The sequence below is a fragment of the Macaca thibetana genome, chromosome 3 (genome assembly GCF_024542745.1).
Source record: "Macaca thibetana thibetana isolate TM-01 chromosome 3, ASM2454274v1, whole genome shotgun sequence".
Taxonomy (NCBI): domain Eukaryota; kingdom Metazoa; phylum Chordata; class Mammalia; order Primates; family Cercopithecidae; genus Macaca; species Macaca thibetana.
In genome coordinates this window covers 36,390,147-36,406,041 of record NC_065580.1, presented here as the reverse complement: position 1 = coordinate 36,406,041, position 15,895 = coordinate 36,390,147, and the positions used below count along the sequence as shown (strand labels likewise).

Below are 15,895 nucleotides of genomic sequence, written 5' to 3'. Positions count from 1 at the left end.
AGTGTCTCAAGCCTGTAATCCTAGCACTTTTGGAGGCAGAGGTGGGTGGATTGTCTGAGCTCAGGAGTTCGAGACCAGCCTGGGCAAGGTGGCAAAACCCCATCTCTACTAAAAATACAAAAAAAAAAAAAAAACTTAGCCGGGCATGGTGTTGCACGCCTATAGTCCCAGCTACTCAGGAGGCTGAAACAGGAGAACCGTTAGAACCTAGGAGGTGGAGGTTGTGGTGAGCAGAGATAACGCCACTGCACTCCAGTATGAGAGAGAGAGACTCAGTCTCCAAATAAATAAATAAATAAATAAATAAATAAATAAGATAAACTCTTGTTGGAAAAAGTTATACTATAATTAAGGGATGAATTTTGTTTTGTATAAAGTCTTAAAAAATAGAAAAGAGTTGACGTTTTGTATTTCACTCAGCAGGAGATCTGAGACAGGAATGATGAGGAAATTCTACAGGTAACATGCTATGTAGTTAGCATCCTTATGTTATAAGATTGAAAAGGCTGAGAAGAAACCCAGTAGTGAAACCATTTGGTCAAGTCATTAGGTAAGCCCAGAATCGAATCTTGAGTCAGAAGAAAGCCTCATAGTTCTAATATGACACTAAGTTTAATCTATTAACCTACAACTAAATCATTAATCCTGAAGTCAAGAAAGTGAGAGGCAGATGTCCTCAAGTTTGAATGTATCTCAGAGTTAAATATATGGAGAAAAAAGAATAAAAATAGAAGTTTTCTTCTTCTGCCATAAACTAAGGAAATGAAGTTTCAATAAAGAAATTGAAAACTGTTCTTCGTAAGACTGTATTTACTTTTATTTGTCAATCAGCAAATGCAAATGGCAGCACTGGGAACCAGTAGAGAGGATAAAAGGAAGGAGCTATAAGCCTCAATATAATTTTTGAAAGAGCTATGAATTAAAGTGTCACATTGTTACTATTTACTAATGGAATAAAAATTATGGGGAGGGGAAACTGGAGTTTCAGCCAAATGGTGACTTGACTCTCCTAATTATTATGTTATAATCTTTTATCTTAATGCCTCACATACATTCTTTCTCCTGGGAACTAAAGATGTCAGGGGTGTGTGTGTGTGTCTGTGTGTGTGTGTGTGTGTGTTGTGGTGTACAAACCCACAGACATATAACTAGATAAGCCCATATACATAGATGATCAATGAAGAGATATGTAAAGCATCAATAGAAAGTTGTACAAAGAGTATTAGTCTTCGGTTTCCAGTGATTTGCATAAAATATGAAATTCTGAAGTTTTGGAGAATACAATTTTAAATGTATGACTTTTGTTCTTGCTCTAATATGTACTGTGCCTGTAATAAAACTTGAAGTCCTGAAAAAGAAGAATTCTCTATTTCTCATCATTCATGATACCTAATAATGTGCATTATAACTGGCTTATTTGATATGATCCTAGTAAAATGATCCTATGGGTAAAGTAGATTTAAAAAGAAAGGTTAACCAAAAATCTGAAAGGAGTTCCCAAATTACAAAGAATTCAATTATATATTGAATTGCTATTTCTACCCATGTGCATTTTGATGCTTATTTTATCAATGAATTTTTGTTATTGTTGTATTTTTGAGACAGGGTCTCACTCCGTCAGTCAGGCTGGAATGCAGTGTCATGATCACTGTTCAATGTAACCTCAACCTCCTGGGCTCAAGCAATTCTCCCATCTCAGCCTCCCAAGTAGCTGGGACTACAGGCACCATCATGACCAGATAATTCTTTTTTTTTTTTTTTTAAGGAAACAGGGTCTCGCTATGTTGCCTAGGCTGGTCTTAAACTTCTTGGCTTAAGTGATCTTCTTGCCTAGGCCTCGCAAAGTGCTGGGATTACAGGTGTGAGCCACAATGCTCGCCCTATTTTATCAGTAAACTTACACTAGCCTCGATGGCATAAAGAAGATTTGCCTTAAAACTTTTATTATTTTATTATTTAATCCTAATACTGTTATGTTTAAAGGGAAATTTGCATTCATTTGCATATACAAGCTGAGAGTCCAACAAATGAAGAATAATTTAACATCTCCAACATATATTACACTGTTTTAAATTCTAAAAGTTACTGCAAAGGTCAACAGAAATTATTTTGCAGCTTCATTTATGCTGCCAGAGGTGAGCATGAGATAAAGCTACTTACCTCTAAGGTGAATGACAGCACCACGTCGGACTTTGACAGCTGAATCTCATTCTCATCTCCTATGTCCAAAAATGCAGAGTTCTGTGAACGTTTTAATTTTTGTAATTTAAATTCTGGACCACCTTTCGAAACTGGAAGACTTTCCAAATTGGCCATTAGCAAATTCACCGAAGACCGCAACTCTTCTATATACATATTCTCCATATCTTTTGCTATAAATTTGGGGAATTTTCTTTCCTTGAAAATAATTTTTAAAATAATAGTGTTACATAAGTCATATTTCAATTCATCATTAAAAAATTGTATGATGTATATACTTTGCTGTCTTAGAAATTACAACACTCTCAACATATCTACCCTACTTCAGTCACTAGGCTTTAAAATCCTCAGGCTTTGGCATTTTTGAATATATCTAAGGTACTTCAGATATCTTATTGAGGATCATTGCAGTACAAAATGAAAAAATCACATATATTTTCACATTAACTTTATTTGTGATAAGATCTGCTTAAGGAAAAACAAACTCTGAAAACATGCATGGAAGATATTTTACTATATAGATGAACCTTAGCCACTGGTAGCTTTGCAATGCTTGAGATAACTGGTCTATAAAAAAAATTCAGGACACACAGCTTTGCCAGTTAGGAAACAAACATTTTAACAATAGCCCTATTTCTTACCACAGATATGCATTGTTGGAAAGGTATGCTTTTTCATAAATAGGCATTAAAAAATCACATTATTGAAGAGTGATATGGTCATATTTCTAAAATTAGTAAATTTTCACATTAATGTGCCAAGATCTCTTGTGGCTATAAATTCAGTTTTTTACTAAAGGCTTAGAAAATGTTTAAAGCAAAAGGAAATTTATGATAAAAACTATCAAGGGAAAAAGTAACAATATCAATTTGAAAGATTCTATTTTCTTGCTAAATTATATCAGCATTGTCATTCAATAATTTTAACTCTGCAATCAGATTTGTTTCTTCTGCTCAATTAAAAGGACATTCCAAATATTGATATTTACCAAATCATTCTTTGGTAGTGCCAAATCACTCTTAGAGCAGATTATAATAAATTTATATTCCCCAGAACAGCAAATGAGAGCACTTTGTTCCCTCACATTCTTGGCTCTTTCTTTAATGTTTACCAACCTGGCACTTAGGTTTTCTCTCTTAAAGACAGAGGGTATATAGTTTTACAACATTAAGCCTAGTGTAAAATGACCACCACTGCATAGAACTGGCTGGAGGATGAAAGCCTAAAGCGGCCATCTTTCAAATGACTGCTGAATGCTCCAGCACGGCCTTTACGTTTTCTCCCTTGACATCATTCAAAATCTAACCTAAGAAATCTGCATTACTAGTACAACTGGAAAGCATCCAGCGTGCTCGTCAACCTGCATCTAGTCTGACTCACTTGCACCAGTTCGTTCATGGGATGGGAAGGAACATCTGGCACCACTTCACAGATCAGTCCCAGAGTCGCAGGCCACCTGTTTTTCTTTTCCCCCAATATAACCTTCACATATTTCTTTTTAAAATAATTTACATATAATCAAAATTAAAATTGCATAATGTCACAGACAGATTAAATATCTACATTAAAAATTAACTTTCCCAAAGAAGGTTCTTAAGTATCCTTTTAAAACTTCTCTACAGTTTGAAGCAACATTCCAAAATAGCAAATTTGTATCCTTAAAAAAACAGGCAACCACCCAGCTATAGAATACCTGGGTTTCCTTTAGTGGGGTGGGGGAGGGAAGGAATTGTCTTTAGAATAATTTTTCAGATAAGCAAAGAGAGGGGAAAAAAGCAAAACGATCCATAAAAAACATATTTTATGTTTTTGGACTAACTTTAAGGCTGTCAGAAAAAGCATCCAAAACTGAGAAATAAGGCAAAGCAATGAGGGGGCAGATCCTTTCAATGTCATATGGAGGTGAAGGCTATCCAATGATCATTTGGGGAAAAGATCTTAGTTCACCTTATTATTTATTATTGATTCAAGGTTCCAGACAATAAAGTTACACGTTACCTTGTAAAACTGTGTCTGAAAGAGGTGCAAATAATGTTTGGTGAATAATATAACCCAAAGGTTCAGTTTAAATCTGTATTACAAATTAACCAATTTTTAATTAAGCCCATTAATCTTATCTTAGTAATGCCCCCAAACACCTAGTTTCTCACATGCTCTTTGCTCTGGTTTTAATATCTAACTTGTTTGCTTATTAATTATGCATTGAATAAAATCTCTATTGTGTGTCCATTTTATATTTGTATGAATGTCATAATTTTATCCTCAAGAAGTATAGTTTAACAAATAAAAAGGTGAGTATGTCACATATCTGAAAGTGCTGATATACTAATGCTTTGCTTTCAAATTTTCAACATGTTATGGAAAAACTAGCATTAGCACAAGAAAAAAAATCTATTTGTATTTAGCTTTAACTATAAACATTTCATTAACTATCATCTGTCAAACAGGAGAAAAGCAGGCATCTCCAAAATTGGCTCTTTTATCCGTATTTCCAAATTTTTCAGGGACTAGACTATACTTGAATTTTTTCTCTGAGAAAGCTCAAAATTCTGTTTTAAAACTTTGAGGTTTATTGATAATATTTCATCAACTCTATTTAGCCTGCTTGTGTTGTCCCTCACTGGCAAACAACAAAACTAATTGTGTATCAGACAAATACACATTTCATATTCGTTCTTTTAAACTAAAATTGAATCAGAAATAGGGTTATTTCCTAGTTGTCTAACTGTGAGTCACTCTTATAAGCTATGTGTTCTAATTAGGTCCTCTGTACAGCATAGGTCACTAGTGGTCTTAATACATGGTATACCCAAAAACAATATTTGTTTATTTAAAAGGTTTTCTCATTATTCAAATATAATCACTTTTTCTTAAGTGCTGTTAACCTTCCACTAGATGACATCTGGATTTCATACCCTAGGATAGTTTCTCTAAGCTGATCTCTGCTGCTTCCCATGCCCCATATTAATTTTAGGTTCTGATCTCAGCATCATGGCATCAAGTGAACTACTGCTTGTGTAGCTGGTTTCAAACCTAACTAAATCGTTGAAGTGTTTAAATGTTTTTGCTACAAATTAGAGCAGATTCAGTTATCGTTACCATATCGGTATTTTCTCTTCCTTTCAATTCAAATGAGTGAGAGAAAAGGGAGGGAGTCTACAAATAATTCAAGAATTCTTCACAGCTCCAGCTTTCTCACAAATATGCCAGCACGTAAGACTCAGTCATTCGATAGACATTCCCTGAGGGTCTGCTATGTGTTCTACCCCAGGCTCCTGGACAGAACCATGAAGATAATGGACAAAGTCCTCTGCTGCCATGAAACCTGTATTTTGCTGTGAGGTGATACACTTAGTAAACAAGGAAATAATTTCTTATGGTAGAAAGTGGTAAGTGGCATGGAGAAAAAGTCTAGAAGGAACACAGAGTGAGTGGTGAGAAGGGTTGCAGTTTTAAACGGGGTGGTCGGGGAAGGTCTCAATGAGGAGATGATACCCTTTGAGCTAAAAGTGGATGAGGAAGTATGATGATTAATTTTGTTTGTCAATCTGGCTAGGCTATGGTGCCCAGTTGTTGGGTTCAAATATGAATTTCAAATATGAATTTAAGTGTTGCTATCAAGATATTCTTTAGATGTTAATAACATTTACAATCAGTAGATTCAATAAATCAGATCACCCTCCTACATCTATAGGTAGGTCTCATTCACTCAGTTAAAGGACTTATGACCAAAGGTGAAGGTTTCCTAAAGAAGCAGCAATTTTGCCTCAAGACTAAAACACAGTTTCTTGCCTGCCAGTCTGCCCTACAGATTTCAGACTTAAGACTGTAACATCAACCCTCACCTGAATTTCCAGCCTGCCTACTTGTCCTATGGATTCTGGACTTGCCAGTGCCCACAGCTGTGGAAGCCAATTCCTTGAACACCATCAATCTTTCTCTCTCTCCCTGCCCTCCCCCGCCACACATGTATATATATATATATACACACACACACACGCACACACACATATAACATGTATGTATGCATAACATCTACTTTAAATATTATATACATATTTATTATATGTACCTAGATATTTGTCTAGATATATGAAAATATAGATATAATCTCCCATTGGTTCTGTCTCTCTGCAGAACCTGACTACAGCAGGGAGCAAGCCATGTAAATGTCAGTGGATGTTCGCTGCAGGTGAAGAGCCAGGGCCAAGGCCCTGTGGCAAGGAAAGGCAAGGAGGCCACCGTAGCCAAAGTGGATTGAGCAAGGGCAAGAGTTTAGTGGAGGATAAAGTCAGAGGGGTAACAAAGAACAGATCACACAGGACTTTGAAGGCCATTTTAAGAACTTTTCTTTTTTTCTCAGCAACATAGGGAATCATCACAGATTTAGTGCAGAACATTGCTGGCTGTTGTGTTAATGGGGACAGGGGTAGAATCCAGGAGACCGACTAAAAGGACAGAACAATGATTGAGACAAGAGACAAAGATGACTGGACCACACTAGAAGGGGGAGGATGGCAGCAACTGTCACATTCTGGAAATACTGTGAAGGTAGAGATAAAAGGATTTCCTGATAAGTTGCATGAGGTATGAGAAAAAGAGGTCAAAGATGATTCCAAGTTTTTTGGCCTGAGTATCTGGAAGGACTGTACTATCAAGAATTGGCCTGCCCTGACCACTTGACTGAAAACTGTAACCACCCACATCTCCCTCCTACATTCCCCATCCCGCTTTTTCTGATCTATTTCCTAAGTAACAATGATCACCTTCCATAATTCAGTTACATGGCATGTTCACTGCTTATTGTGGGGTTATCGCAAATAAAATGTAAGTTCCACCAGGGCCTGGCAGAAATATTTTTGTCTCATTTTATCCCAATGTATCCCAAGTAACTAAGACAGCACCTGGCTGTATAGTTGGTGTTCAATTAATTTGTGGATAGAAAAAATGAGGCTCGAAAGTGTTAAGTATCGTGCCTACTATTATGTTTAGAAAACAGCAATCATGAATTTGGTCACAGGTCTTTCTGGCCCTGTACACATTTTGTTCACTACTTCCTAATCACCTCTTGGCTAAAGTATTAAAGCCAACATCCCTCTTGAAACAGAGATTTTGCCCTGTAGTTTTATTGTTATTATATTGTGTTGTTCTGTGAAATACAGAAGGGGGTGTTCCTGAATGCCAACTAATAGCTATTTATCAACCACACTTCTGGAATTATCAGATTGCAGAGGCAGCAGGATGTAAGAGAGCGAGCTGAGGCTCTGGAGGCAAGGCCAGGATTTGAGGTCTGCCTCAGCCACTTATTTGTTATGTAATCATGGTGAAATAAATAATCTTTTCTAAGCCTCAATTTCCTCTTCTATGAAATTAACTTCATGATATCATCTGCCCTTACAAGGTTTGTAGGATTATTGTCAGAATATAATTCAACAAGGTCAGTCAATTGTTATTAGCCTTAAAAATATTTCATTAAGATGGCTTCACTTTGGTGAACTTGAAGTGGAAAGCAATTAAACCCGCTCAATCTGCTATGTCAATATTTTCATCAAAAGGTATCCTATTTTTAGAGGTATATTTTGCCTTCCAAACCCATGGGCTTTCCTTCTTTCTCCATGCGTTTTCCACTCTATCAACATCTCTGATGAAACCATCAGGGTTTTCTCAAGAAGAAGCCTTTGTGTGTTCATCACTAACCCTTTCTTCTGACTCAGCCCAGGTGTTTATGAACGTGCCTTCTTCTCAGTATGAACCTGAGAATATGTCTGAGGCTTTTCTTCCAGTCCCATAACTCTCCAGAAAATCACTTAAACTTTATTCTAAAGCATTGCATATGACAATGTGTCCAGTCTCAGGTAAAATCTATATACAAGTATACAACCTTCCTAGAAACCCAGAGGACAAAAATAAGGCATGTTATCCTTTCAACCACTGCCCTCTGTGCAAATGTAACTCTTTGGCCCCTAATTTATAGCACACTGTATCTTCATTCATTTAGAGATTGTTCCTCGTGATCTAATTCCAGCTTGGTTCTTACAACTTACTGTTATTCTTGTTACACAATTTCTCTCAATTTTTCTCATTTTATTGTTTCTCTCTAATTTCTCAACCTTTCTTTTACTTTTTAATATACGTTTAAACAGTACCAGCATTTTAAAAACATATATTAATATTTACAAATACAAATTTTCTTTGCAGAATTACAAAAATAATTGTTAAAATTAGTATGGGATATAACTTCTTGAATGCTGGAAGAGTTTACTATCTTGATTTGGGAGGTGGCTACACAAGGTGTATGCATAAACATTCATTAAACTGTAAAATGAAGATGTGTGCAGTTTATTGTATACATGTTATGAGAGAGATATAGAGAGACTATCCATCAAATATTGGAAGTTTTTGCTAAACAGAAAGGAAAGGGAAAGAATCTTATGCTCAAAGCAATCAACAGCACTATAATTGCAAGTCCATTGAAAAGAACTAAAATTTTCATACTACTGAAGTAAGTTAATCAATAAATTCACTAAAGAATGATTTAGACAATTAAGTTCCAGTCTCTCTAAAAACCTTAAGTACTAGAAAAAACTCGTGGCTTTTGTCTGAAATCTATTTCTATTCATGATACACAGTGATCATACAAATAAGTACAATATGATGAATTTCTTGTATCAAATACACTTTATCTGCCAGATTGTATACTAGATACTTAAAATTATATTTTTTCATGCATTTAGTCATTCAATTAAATATCAGTTGGAACCACTATGTGCCAATAACTCCGCTGTATACTTAGGAATGTATTATATGATTTTGTGGGGAGGAGTTTTTTCTCCCTGGATATATTTTGCTTAGTACAACATTAAAACTCTTCTAGATCTGGCAGTTTGAGAAACTCATGCATTGCTTCAAGAAAAGTCTATAAAAGTTATCATTAAAATTAAACAGTTCACATATTAAGGATGAATATGTAAAGTGAATAATATGTTCCATCTAGATAACATGCATTCAGATATTTGGGATTAAGCGGTCTATGTGTAGAGAAGAAAATGTTAAAATTATGCTGGCTTTTTTTAACCTATACAAAACACTTTTTCAGCTCACAGAAATCTATGTAAAGAAAGGAACGGGGTACAGTATGTCCAAGTTAATAATTTACCTTTGCCATTTTATCTGCCAATTGCAGCCGGCCATCAAGTTCCCTTCTGATCTGGGCTGCTTGTTCGTCTGCATTATCCAGCTTAAAAACAAAACAGAAGTTACACATATTGTGATTACTTAATAGCAGTGACCCACAGACCAAGGCAAAGATTAAATGACTCAAAAATGTTTAATAGACTGTATCAGATATCTATTACAAAGAGAATACAGGAGGCTGTTTAATTAGATTGGCAGACTAGATAAATTTATTGGGTAGTTTCTCATTGTGGTTTTATTCACAAAACCACAAAATCAGGAAATTGGATTTCTTGATCATTAGGTCAGTCCTAAATAGTTCCAGATATATGAACCGCTTGTTTTGTTCTTTCAAGTTCTCACCATGTATTTCTGGAGGACGAGATGCTGAGTAATGTTTCACTTCTTTCTTTGTATTTTAAAACATTCCCTTTGTTTTAATAATACGTTTGTATTAGTACTAAACTATGAAAGTACTCTTTGATTGACTAACTTTCTACCACTTAAGTCTTCATATACTCCTCATTCTAATACCAATAGACTAATACTGCCAAGAAACCCTTCCATTCTTTTAAGGATTGGCAGCATATTAGAAATCCATTCTCCTGTTCTAAATTTGACTGAAAACAAGAAAAGTGTGCTCTCATCTTTTTTTTTTTTTAAGAAATCTCCCATTTACATGGAAAATTATTTTCACTTTATGAACTAATCCTTAACTTTTTCTATAACTTATTTTAACTTTGCTCATACCTTTTCACCCATTCACTCAATATTTATTAGTTCCTTTATAAAAATGTTAAAGTGAGGAGGTTAAGTGTTAATTTTCTCTTGACTTTAGTTTTTTCTCCTTTTGCACTCTCATCACGAAGAAGCCTGAACCGCACAATACACTTTAGTAAAGGACCATCTAAAGATTCGATTGAGAATAACATTAAACACCAAGGAGAATACGGTTTACTTGTCCCTTTCCTGAAGAACAACAAATTGACGAGGTTACATTTTTAAAAACATCCTCAAATAAGAAAGTCCTCAAAAACATGAGTAGAAACAAACCAGATTAACACGATGGTGATAAGGCAATTTATATGAAGAGTCAAAAAAAAAAAAAAAAAAGAGAAAGATGTTTCTACAAGAGAAAACCAAAAGTCTGGAGGTGAGGAGGTAAAACTGGACACACACAGTGGTTCTTTTGGAATGAGATACCAGAAGAGGCAGAGTGAGGGACAGGACTGGAGAGAGAAGCAGGGCAACTTCATAAGTTACTCTTCACAAGCCACATTAGGGAATCTGGAGTTAGTTCCTACAACAAGGAGACTTCCTTGAAAGGTTTAAAGTGGAGGAGTGATATGATCAGACATAAGCTTTGGAAAGATCACTCTATCTCCAGCACAAACAATAGGTCAGAGAGACAGAAGAAAGTCTTCTTATTTTCTTTATAGATATACACAAAATGTTAAATTGAGGATATGCATGTTAATTTTCTCTTGGGAAAAAATACACAAAAGGCCTGAGATTATCTGTCTAAAATATGTTTCCAAGTTGATTTTTAAAAAACCAATTTCATTTTAAAATAAGTTAAAAAAACAGGCAAGATTTTCTTAAAATAAGTCATTGTTATAAAGGAGTTTCTTTCTATGTCATCTCATAGAACTAATAAACTTAATTTTAGTTGATGAATATGATTCAAAATCGAACAGAAACAAGTTTCTCTTCACTGTGTCTAAAACCAAAATGATTCAAATTAAAAACTAATGTAATTGGCCAGGTACGGTAGCTCATGCCTGTAATCCCAGCACTTTGGGAGGCCGAGGCGGGTGGATTACTTGAAGTTAGGAGTTCAAGACCAGCCTGGCCAACACGGTGAAACCCTGTCTCTAATAAAAATACAAAAAAATTAGCCTGGTGTGGTGGCACACATCTGTAATCCTAGCTACTTGGGAGGCTGAGGCAGGAGAATCACTTGAACCCTGGACATTCAGGTTGCAGTGAGCGGAGACCACACCATTGTACTCCAGCCTGGGCAACAAGAACCAAACTCCGTCTCAAAAAAAAAAAAAAAAAAAAAAAAAAAAAAAAAAAAAAAAAAAAAAAACCTAATGTAATTATGAAGAAAAGTAATATGTAATAAGTACATGTTCCAGGTTAACTGAAATCTCTCATTCCAAGCTCCTAAAAATTAAACCATAAGAACACTGAAACTATAACAATACCTCAAATGCACTAAATGTAATATGAAATATATTATGGTCTTTACTTAAATGCTGATACATATTTCTTCAAAAGAAATAAAAAAGTTACTTGCATATAAAGGAATTATATTTTTTCTCACAGCTCCAACAAAAATAGCATTTAATATCTTAAAACAAAAGGCCATAGTTTTTCAAACTTCACTAGAAACACTATCATCTTTTTGTATTTATATCTATAGATTAACAGCACTTACTTAATTGTAAGTGAAATTGTTTGAGTTATTTCTAAATTTTGGTAGTTTTGTTTGTAAAAGACAATTTACAACTACATATTTTTTTTCTTTTTGTGGAGATGGAGTTCTCGCTATGTTGCCCAGGCTTGTCTTGAACTCCTGGGCTCAAGTGACCCTCCTGCCTCTGCCTTCCTCAGTGCTGGAATTACAGGCATGGGCCACCGCGCTTGGTCTGTCTTTAAAAAAATATTAGTGGCTTGATCACATTTGTCTGAAAAAAAAGGAAGCAAAAAACAAACAAACAAACAAAAAACAATTAGAGCATTGGGGCACTACATTGTCTTTTTTTTTAATTTTATTTCAGATTCAAGGGGGTACACATGCAGGGTTGTTACATGGGTATACTACATGTTGTTGTTGAGGCTGGGGATACAGATAGTCCCACTACCCAGGTGGTGAGCATAGTATCCCATAGGTAGTTTTTCAGCTCACATTTCCCTTGGTCAATCATTCCCCAGTGTACTAATCCCATCTTTGTATCTACGTGCATTCAATGTTTAGCTTTTATTTACATGTGAGAATGTGTGGTGTTTGGTTTTATGTTCAGGTGTTAATTTGCTTAGGATAATGGCTTCCAGCTGCATCCACATTGCTACAAAGAATATTATTTCATTCTTTTTTAGGGTTGTATAATAATCCATGGTATATATGTGTATGTGTATATATATTTATATTATAAAATATTTTATGTATCTATATAATATTTTCTTTATCCAACCCACTATTAATGGACACCTATATTAATACCAGGTCTTTGCTATTGTCATTAGTGTATCAATGACCATATGGGTGCAAGTGTCCTTTTGATAGAACGAGTTATTTTTCTTTGGGTACATACCCAGTAGTAGGATTTCTAGGTGTAACAGTAGTTGTGTTTTAACTTCTTTGAGAAATCTTTAAACTACTTTCCACAGTGGCTAAAGTAATTTGGATTACCACCCACAGAATATAAACATTGCTTTTCTCTGCAGCCTCACCAGCATCTGTTGGTTTTTTTTTTTTTTTTTTTTTTTTTTTTGACTTTTTGATAATAGCCATTCTGACTGCTGTGAGATGGTATCTATCTCATTGTGGCTTTCATTTGCATTTCTCTGATGATTAGTGATGTTAAGCATTGGCTCATGTTTTTTGGCCATTGTACATCTTTTGAGAAGTGTCTGATCATGTCCTTTGCCCATTTTTTAATTGGATTGATTTTGCTTAAGTTCCTCATAAATATCTGTATATTAGATCTTTGTCAGATGCATAGTTTGCAAATATTCTCTCCCATTCTGTAGGCTGTGGGTTGACCGTTGGTAATTTCTTTTGCTGTGCACAATCTCTTTAGATTAATTAGGTCCCACTTGTCAATTTTTGTTTTCATTGCAATTGCTTTTGTCGACTTAGCCATAAGTTATTTGCCAAAGCTGATGTCAAGAAGGGTATTTTGTAGTATTTCTTTTAGAATTTTTATACTTTGAAGTCTTACATTTAAGTCTTTAATCCACCCTGAGTTAATTTTTGTATATGATGAAAGGTAGGGGGTCTAATTTCAGTCTTTACATATGGCTAGCCAGTTATTCCAGCACCATTTATTGAAGAGGGAGTCCTTTCCCCATTGCTTATTTTTGTTGATTTTATCAAAGATCAGATAGTTGTAGGTGCACATTTCTGAGTTATCTATGCTGTTCCATTTGTCTATGTGTCTGTGTTTGTACTAGTATGATGCTGTTTTGGTTACTTTAGCTTTATAGTATACTTTGAAGTTCGGTAGTGTGATGTCTCTGGCTTTTCTCTTTTTGCTTAGGATTGTTTTGCCTATTTGGGCTTTTAGGTTCCATGTGAATTTTAGAATAGATTTTTCTAACTCTGTGAAAAATCGTGTTGCTATTTTGATAGGGAGAACACTGATTCTATAAATTGCTTTGGGCAGTATGATCATTTTAATGATACTGATTTTTCCATTCCATGAATATGGAATATTTTCCCACTTATTTGTTATATTTGTCATTTTCTAAGCAGTATTGTATAGCTCTGCCTATAGAGAGCTTTCACCTCCTTGGTTAGATGTATTCCTAGGGTTTTTTGTTTGGTGTGTTTGTCTATTGTAAATGGGATTGTGTTCTTGATTTGGCTCTCAGCTAGAATTTTACTGGTGTATAGAAATGCCATTGATTTTTGTATGTTGATTTTGTACTTTGAAACTTTACTGAGGTCATTTATCAGTTCAAGAAGCCTTTTGGCAGTCTTTAGGGTTTTCTATATATAGAATATCATTAACAAAGAAAGATAATTTTACATCCTCTTTTCCTATATGGACACCTTTTATTTCTTTCTATTGACTGATTTCTCTGGCTAGGCTTCTAGTACTATGTTGAACGGGAGTGATGTGAGTGGGCATTCTTGTCATGTTCCAGTTCTCAAGGGGAATAATTCCAGCTTTTCTGCATCCAGTATGATACTGGCTATGTGTTTGCCATAGATGGCTCTTATTTTTATGATACGTTTCTTCAATGCCTAGCCTGTTGAGGGTTTTTATCATAAAGGAAAATTGGACTTCATTGAAGGCTTTTTCTGCATCTATTGACATTATGTGGTTTTTAATTTTGGTTCTGTTTATGAGGTGAATCATATTTATTGATTTGCTTATGTTGAGCCAACCTTGCATCCCAGGAATACTGCTTGATTGTGGTGAATTAACTTTTTGCTATGCAGCTGGATTCTGTTTGCTAGTATTGTACTGAGGAGTTTTGTTACTGTATTCATTAGGGACATTGGTCTACAGATTTCTTATTTCATTGTGTCTCTTCCAGATTTTAGTATCAGGATGATGCTGGCTTTGTAGAATAAGTTAAGGAAGATTTTTAAAAAACAGCTTCAGGAGGATTGGTATCAGTTCTTCTTTGTACATCTGGTAGAATTCAGCTATGAATGCTGAGCTATGAAGCTACCGTTCCAGGGCTCTTTTTGGTTTGCAATTTTTAAATTACTGATTCAATTTCAGCATTTGTTATTGGTCTGTTCAGGTTTTCACTTCCTGCCTGGTTCAATCTCGGGAGGTTGTGTGTTTCCAGTAATTTATGCATTTCCTCCAGATTTTCTATTCTGCATATACAAAGGTTTTCAAAATTGTCTCTGAGGATCTTTTTTTTAAATATTTCTTTGAGATCTTCTGTAATGCCATCTTTGTCATTTCTGGTTACACTTGTTTGGATCCTTTTTCTTTTGTTAATCTAGCTAGCAGTCTATCAATCCTGTTTATGATTTCAAAAAACCAACTCTTAGTTTCATTAATTTTTTGCATGAACTTTTGCATCTCAATTTCATTCAGTTCTTTGCTGATTTTAGTTATTTCTTCTGCTAGCTTTGGGGTTGGATGTTTTCGTAGTTCCTCCATGTGTAATGTTAGGTCGTTAATTTGAAATATTTCTAACTCCTTGATGAAGGTGTTTAGCACTGTAAACTTTCCTTTTAACACTGCTTTAGCTGCATCCCAAAGATTTTCATTAGTTCTGTCTCTATTTTCCTTACTTTTAAGCAAGTTTTTGATTTCTGTCTTAATTTCATTGTTCACCCAGGATTTACTGAGGAGAAAGTTGTTTAATTTCCATGTTTTATGTAGGTCTGAGAGATCTTCTTGGTATTGATTTCCACTTTTATTGCCTTGTGGTCCAAAAGAGTACTTGGTAGTATTTCAATTTTTTGAATTGAGACTTGTGTTATCACCAAGCATGTGTCAATCTTAGAATATGTTCTGTGTGCAGATGAGAAGAATGTATATTCTGTGATTGTTAGGTAGAGTATTCTGTAGATGTCTATTAGGTCCAATTGGTCAAGTGTTGAGTTTAATTCTGGAATTTGATAGTTTTCTGCCTGAATGATCTAATGCTGTCAGTGGGGTGTTGAAGCCTCTGACTATTAATATGTGACCAAATTTTTTCACAGGTCAAGAAGAACCTGTTTTATGAGTCTTTGTGCTCCAGTGTTGGGTGTGTATATATTTAGGATAGTTAAGTCTTCCTGTTGAATTGAACCCTTTTTCATTTTGTAACGCCCTTCTTT

General features: G+C 35.0%; 1 protein-coding gene across 14 annotated transcripts in view; it reads right to left on the bottom strand.

The window, feature by feature from the left end:
• Positions 1-15,895, bottom strand: part of CADPS2 (calcium dependent secretion activator 2) — a 567,394-nt gene that overhangs the window by 304,105 nt on the left and 247,394 nt on the right. For all 14 annotated transcript variants that reach the window (XM_050782592.1, XM_050782594.1, XM_050782597.1 and 11 more), the window contains exons 4-5: positions 9,356-9,436; positions 2,161-2,397 (exon numbers count right to left, since the gene is read on the bottom strand). In XM_050782592.1, coding sequence (XP_050638549.1) covers positions 2,161-2,397; positions 9,356-9,436 — 318 coding nt within the window. The remainder of the gene's footprint in view (positions 1-2,160; positions 2,398-9,355; positions 9,437-15,895) is intronic.